The 7,304-nt window shown below is 45.3% G+C and overlaps 1 protein-coding gene across 1 annotated transcript in view; it reads left to right on the top strand.

Annotated features, from left to right (window-relative positions):
* CUNH21orf58 (chromosome unknown C21orf58 homolog) overlaps positions 1-6,029 on the top strand; it is a 38,732-nt gene extending 32,703 nt beyond the window's left edge. Inside the window, exons 7-9 of the mRNA XM_025202202.1 lie at positions 1,658-1,896; positions 3,751-3,813; positions 5,696-6,029. Coding sequence (XP_025057987.1) covers positions 1,658-1,896; positions 3,751-3,808 — 297 coding nt within the window. The 3' untranslated portion in view covers positions 3,809-3,813; positions 5,696-6,029. The remainder of the gene's footprint in view (positions 1-1,657; positions 1,897-3,750; positions 3,814-5,695) is intronic.
* The last annotated feature ends 1,275 nt before the right edge of the window (positions 6,030-7,304 follow it).

Below are 7,304 nucleotides of genomic sequence, written 5' to 3'. Positions count from 1 at the left end.
GGTTCTTTTGCGCGCAGGGAGGGATACGTCTAGGAATCTATCGGCGACGGGGAGAGGCTAGAGGCTGATCAGACCTCTGGTGCCTGCTTGAAATGCGTTGGGTCCGTAAGGATCCTCAGCGCTTAGAGATCTTCACGCAGCGTGAAGTCTCCTCCTCCCGGTGTTCGTGGAGTCCTCCAACTTGGGCGGAAACCACTCAAGCCTTTTATACGGCTAGCAAGCCAATCACTAGCCGCCACGTGTGAATAATTTAGAACTGGCCTATAATGGGGCTCGAATTAGCATACAAATGGCAGGAACTCTTTGCAACGAGCATTTCTGTGCTGCAACAAAGAAATGCACCCTGCAAAGAAAGCTTCAAATTGGCGGGAAATTCTCCCTTGCACCGGGGTTCTCTTTTGCAGCAGAAAACTCCACCGTGCAAAGAAGCTGTAATTTAGCAGGAACAATTTAGCAGTGCCGAAGCACACAAAACAAAAATCACACCCTTTGGGTTGTGACACACACCAGCGTTCTGAGAGAGCTGCTGAGTACTGGAGGATCTTTCATGGACACCTGTGTTTGAAACACTCATTTGGTAATATCTTCCTTAGAGGCAGGCATAATAAAGGATGAAAGAAACTCATATTCATTGATTTCAAAAGAAACACAATAGTACTGCATACCTGATCACCTTGCCCTGAGGGATCTGTTACTTTCTCCACCTGTTCAGCCCACATGTCCACAGGCATAATAAAAGTGTTCAAGAACAGCTGTTGGCTTTCATATTTCAGGGCACTGAAAGCTCTAAGGAAGCCAACATCAGTCACTGCCAACTGGGAAGCATATCACTCTTGAGAGGTCATTAATCTTTTACACTACAACTGTTCTAGGTCAGATTTGTTGTGGAGATGTTTCAGGATGCTGTTTGTCCTGTAGTTCAGAGCTGTGTCCAGCTTTACTCAGGACATGGGAGAGGCAGTTCTCTCCCTTATAGTAAAACCTGTGCTCAGAGTAGAAGAAAAAAACCAAAGCATTCAGAGTATGCTGCAGCACAGTTAGATAGGGGAGCAAGGTGTTAAGAGTACCCAGCACTGCAGGAGAGAGACATTCTGACTCTGCACATACTATTTGACCTTCACTGTATCCTCCTCAGACTGGTGCCTATAACCTTGGATTTCAGTCACTGCATATTTGTGTCTTCACCCTGCTAATTTCTAGCTCTTAGAAAGCTACAGGAGGGAAATCATGGCTATGAGAAGGGAAACAGACTCATTTGCAGCTAAATAAAATGAAATAGTGACAACATCTCCAAACTTCTCAGGATCTTGCACCTAAAAGAACAAACACACCAGATCCCTTGCTCTTTAAGTTCTCCTGCAATGCTGATTTGTCCTTGCCCTTCCCCCTCCCTAAATTTTTCTGGGCTGGGGAGGTGAAATAGATTGTTGGCAATGGGTACTGCATGCCTCTGAATATCGGAATGGGATGTAGAGTCACCAGTGGTTCGCTAGAATTATAATATCATAGTCACCCGGACCTCGAGCCCAGGACAGGGAAGTGTCCCGAAAGAGCACTCCATGCTAGCACTCAGTCAGTCCGGAACAGGCCCTCATGTTCTCTCCTCCTCTAAGGAGCACAAATTTAACAGAACCATTATTTTTGTCTCTAAATTGAGGATCCACAGTTTGCTGCCCCAATTGTTGTGAGAGCTGAAAGGCCAAGGCCCTCAACAGTACATCACCATCACCACTACTCTCCACAAGCAATACACTCCATTCCTGCACAGCTGCCACCTGCTGGCTACTCTGTTTGGCCCCCTGGGATGCCATCCAATCTCTGGGGACAGACTGGAGGATTCCCACCTACTGTGCATCATATGACTGCTCCGGCTAGTACGTTCCCAGCATTACAAACGTAAGTAACAGAGCTGCCAGGCTAGTAGCTGTTCTAGTCCCCCTTGTCTAGCAGATGTGGGGTGGCTCACTGGGCTTACATATGACTGAGTTGAAAAATAGAAGCCCTGTGCTCATTCTTACTTTTGGTCTCTGCCCAGGTTATTTTCTTTACTCTAATTCTTGTGCTTCGCAAACAGGGTTTAAGTGATAGCCAGAATTTTGTGGTGATTTGAGGTGTTGTATGAACCAGTCTGGCTAAGTATTCAGTCATCACTGATCCATGGCAGTATCAGACAAATGCTGCAGACAACACTGGAGATAGTGATGCAACGCCACCCTTTTCTGCTTGGCTGAGAATTGCCAAGTTGGCTCCAGTTAGCAATTGTTTTTTGTGAAAAGTAGCAAGTATGTTTTTCTCCTGGTTCATGGGACTCCATAAGAATCCAAGAGAAACCAGTGAAAGTGAAGAGAGTGCAAGGTATGGACATGGGCAGATCTAGTATTATGAAAAAAGGAGGGGATCAGATGGTGTGGTGCATCATCACATATAACACAATACATGTTTTGTCCCCAGTTAAAAAGAAACTAGAAGCTTTACTAATAAGGTAGGGGCCTAGGGCTACATTATTCAGTTTAAGATCAAAGCAAAGGAAAAAAAAACTGGAATGTGCAGTAATTTGATATACCATATATTACATATAAAAACACAACGAACTAGGCAAAATAATTGAAAGATGTTGTTTCATTAGTCCTATAGGCATTAAAATTAAATCTATATCTCTTTTTAAGATTCAGAAACAAAATCTAGCTTCTTGAACATCTTGACAGTGCATCCAGTGCCTCACTGAAAATTATTCCCACATCTGAGTTAATGTTCACCTGAGTTAACATTTTCATACCTGAGTTAATGCTTCTAGCCAGAGTGAAAAACAGTCTATAGGGCTGTGAAAAAGAAGCCATATTACCAGGAGCAGCTAATAGATAGCAGAATTGCAGAACAAAGAATGGTTCAATTAGTGGAACCACTGAAGGCCATAAAAAAAGGAGAGAGGGTTGTTGTTAACACCTGTAGAATGAACATTTTAGAAGGAATCAGGTAGATTATCATAAGCCATGAAATCAAGTAACTCGTTCACTGATGCCTGAATAGAAATACTGCTGCTACTGCCAGGTAGTTGGTTTTAAACTTTGGATGGACCAGGAGTCAAAGGGGGTGGGGGGTGGGGGGTGGTAGTGCAACTGTACCACTACAATCCCCCCCTCCTCCCCGCCCCAAATATGCCCCTGGGTATAGACAAACACACATTGATTAAGATAAAAGGAAAGGACCACACATCAGGTCTTCTACATGAATTGGCTCTATGCTCATTTATGCCCCATGGTAAATGGCTCACAAGGAAAGAAGGCTGGACTACTGAAGATTAGTTTTCATTTGCCATGGAGAAAGTGTGAACTTGAGCAGCTACCACAAAGCAGCTAGCTGATGCACAATAGAGCTCCACTCCCTCAACTCTCTCTGATTTGTTCTGTTTGCTTCCTAAGACATTCTACTGTAAATCACACCTGTGTTAACATTGCTATAGGCTGCTAGATTGTTTCCCCAGCCTGGATTGTGCATGCTCATCACCTTCAGGGCTATCCACTCAGTACTACCTCAGCACCCAAGTAATAGAAAGGAGACTGTGTTGTAGTTGACATCATGTTTTGTATCCCTACGATGCTGTAGAAATATTTACCAATCAAAGGTTTGTAAACCAGACTGGTCACTAAGTAAAATATTTATTAAAAAGCAAAAAGAAGTTATTCCAGGAATAAAGTTGAGTCATTGTCATAAGCACATGCCTGTAATTTGCTTTTCTTTTTCCAAGTGTAGGAACCAATGGACTTCTCCCCAGGCTGCCCCTGGGTTTGTAGACCCCTCAGGCCCATAGCAAAGGTAACCAACCGGCTCTTTCCCAGTACACCTCTGTCCTACATACTCCATTCTATTTCATCTTCTCCTTACCAGATACTGTCAATGGCAGCACATTCTGCAGGGGCACTTTATGGTTGTAAATAAATCTCCTCTGGGGACTAGGTTTTAAATTAAGATATAGGCAACCCAGTTATCCCTCAGCCTGGACACTGTTAGCCAGTTAGTTCCTTATGAATATCTTAATAGGACCTTGTGGGGAACTTCAATCGGGATCTGAGTGCAGAGAGGGCGGTGCCTTCCCATATCAGCTGAGGAAATGGGTATCAAGGCACAGAGCTGGTTGTGAGATCAGTGGATTAACATGTTGAGGTTAACAGGCAACAAACACCACGGGTAGAATCTGGCCCCAGAGATGAAGTTTTTGTAGTGTGGGGTTGTCATAGCAAGTGGATCTCAGTAGAACAAAATCTTTGTTTCTGTGCCACTTCTCATATGCTATGTTCTCTTTGTAAACAGAAGTGCAAAGTGGAGGAAGCTGCATCCCCAAACTTCGAAGAAAAGGATGGTGTAGCAGGGCATTGTGGTGCACCTGCTACTTCAAGGGGAGAAGCTGCCTTAGCAGCTTCCAGGTGACATGGGGGCTGATTTGGAGGCTTACCTGACAAAAGAGGACCAGGCTGGGGCAAGATAAGATCAGTGCTTGGGCTGGTCAGGTAGTCTAGCCCTGAAAGCCCGAGAAGTGAATTCTCTGCAGCAGGGCAGAAGGGCTCCTGAAAGACCAAGGTAGGCAGGGGAAACAGAGCAACCCTGCAGGCTAGAAACAAGAGACTATTACCCCAGACAAAGAAGAAAGGGTTTTATGCAGGCAAGTGGCCTTTGTTTTATGTTGATACCAGTATTTGAGGTGCAAGCCTGAGCCTGATGTGGGGGAAGGGGGGCGGCGAGAGTCCTGAGAGGGGTTAAGGAGAAGGATGACTGAAGATCATTGGAAGTACTAACACCAGTGAGGCTTGGTGCATAGTGTAGGGGAGGAACGGAGCCATGCAATTTCTCCGTAAGGCTATAGGACCCTGCAGAGGCACAGGCAGGCCAAGAGGGCCTATGTAGTGTAAGGGGTGGATCGAGACTAGTGGGATCTGGGGGGGACTAGTTGGTGAGTTGATTGGACTCAGGCTCAGTAATAACAAGACATGGCAGATAAGCAATCAAGGGAGGGCTGCCTCAGAGATGGAGCCAGGCAGGAGCCACACAGACACTAGGGGGTATCATGGCTGCCCCTGTGCCTCAAAACTGCCACAGATGGCTAAAGAGTATATCAGTCTGATCATGCACCACCCTTTCACTTCAAAGACAACTTGCAGCAAACTATAGACCAGAGGTCCCCAACGTTTGATGGCCCATGGACAACAACAGTTAGCAAGTGATGCACTGCAGATAAAACCATGCCTTGTTCTCTCAGCTAACTTGTCTTTTAAGGTAGTACTTCCTTGTGGTTGTGGATAATGTTGAAGGATTTGGAGGCAACACGTTATTTGCAAACCATGGCTTAGAAGCTTAGTAGTGCTTGCAAACCATGGCTTAGAAGCCACTGTCACAGACAGAGCTAAGCCCTATGTAATGCAGAGCATTTTCAGCTCCCACAACTGCTGATACAAGTGGTAGGGCTCACTACCTCCCAGGTTTTCGCCCATAGGGATTTGGCCAGAGATTTTTAAAAGCCCTTTCCCCTCTTTGCAGTTAAGGATCCAGTGCTCCTATGCACGCTGAACTATCCCTCCTTTCCCCTCTTTGCAGTTAAGGGTCCAATGCTCCTATGCACTCTGAACTATCCCTTAATAGTTACAAGAAGCTCAGGCTACTGGCTATTTCCATACACATGAAAGCTATTTTTTGTCTCTTGCAGGTGACTCATGATGGTACCTGACCCCCACAGAAGTTGGCCATCATTTCACTGGAGTAAATGTTCTTTAGGATTCTTTCTTTAAAATCTGGCTGATGGGCAACCTGATGTAGAAATAGCTACATCCCACTGGTGAAAGAAATAGAAACTATGGAAATGCAAAAATAAACTATGGAAATGCAAAAACTTAACATGTACCTTTGGCCAGCTCACAGTCTCCACTGTCTAATCTCACAGTGTTCAACTGTCTAATCGGTCTCCTCTAATCATGTCTACCACTGAGCAGCTACAAATAGCCACCACTTTTAGAAGAAAATTTCAAAATGTTTTCTTCTGCTCCCCACTACCTGGAATGTCCACCCGTCCTCTCACTCAAATTCTGTAAGCCTAAATTATTGAGACGGTTCTGGGTCACCAACATAATTAAAAATCCAGAAACTCGTAATCCACCATGATTAGAATTGGGTGAATTGTTGTCTAAAAGGGTGCGATATCTTTTTTTCAAAGGCAATTCAGGGAAATGCACATTCAAATACAGAGAGTGGCCCTGCCTGTTAGGGAAAGGATACTGCAAATACAGCTCAGAATTAAAAGGAGGCCTAATATACCCTGTTCTTTGCATCTTAAGTATCCTCAAGTTAAAGCACCCTCCTTTCAGGTTTCCCTGCTTTACACTCAGCACTCCAGCAGCGGGTAGACAGACACCAAAGTAACAGCAGTCTTGTAACTTCTAACGTAATGGCAAGCAGATGAAATGCTTTAAGAAGCAGCCCTTTTAGTGAAGGAGAGGCTTTCACCTGCTTCCGCTCCCACTATCTCCCATTCTCATGTAGACAAAGGGAGTAGAGCTGGGGGAAAGGGACTGGCATTTCCTATTATTGTTCCTTAATGTAAGAACACAGGATTTTCATAATATCCAGTTACAGATAGTGAATAGGGTTTTTTCAGTACACATTTTATTGTGGCCCTTCCATTTCTTTAGCAAAACTGCATATACCTACACACCTTGTGTCCTTTTATTCTTCTTCTAAATCAGTGGTTCTCAACTTTTTTGGATTCAAGGCACCCCTCACTGGACTTGAAGCACCACTTCGTAAACTTTTGTGAACTGCGTGGCACCCAATATTCTAATATTATAAAAGCCTAAGGCTGTCTGTCTGTAATGCTTTATTCGCACTCTGATTGGCTGACAAACTGCCGATCAGAGTGTGAAGAAGCGTTCCGCCAGAAGGCAGCCCCCCGCCATGATGGTGGGGACACAGGGGACAGAGCGGGGGTGGGGGGGTGAGGCCAGCTGTGCCTCTCTCCCCCCTGCCCCACTCCCTGGAGGCGGCAGCAACAGAGTGGATAGAAGAGGGGGCGAGGCCAGGGGAAGCGGGCCTGGACCCCAAGCAGCAGGAGGGAAGGGGGAGTGGGCATGGATGGTGTGGCAGGGAGGTCCGGGGCTCCGTCCCCACCTGCATTCTTCATGGGCAATTGGCTAGTATATAAATATATATCAAATAAGTTTTTGAAATTGGGTGCCATGCAGTTCACAAAAGTTTACAAAGTGGTGCCTCAAGTCTGGTGGGGGGTGCCTTGAATCCAAAAAAGTTGAGAACCGCTGATTTAG

The sequence above is a fragment of the Alligator sinensis genome, unplaced genomic scaffold (genome assembly GCF_000455745.1).
Source record: "Alligator sinensis unplaced genomic scaffold, ASM45574v1 scaffold566_1, whole genome shotgun sequence".
NCBI lineage: Eukaryota > Metazoa > Chordata > Crocodylia > Alligatoridae > Alligator > Alligator sinensis.
The sequence above is the reverse complement of the archived record's forward strand: the minus strand, read 5'-3'. Positions and strand labels throughout refer to the sequence as shown.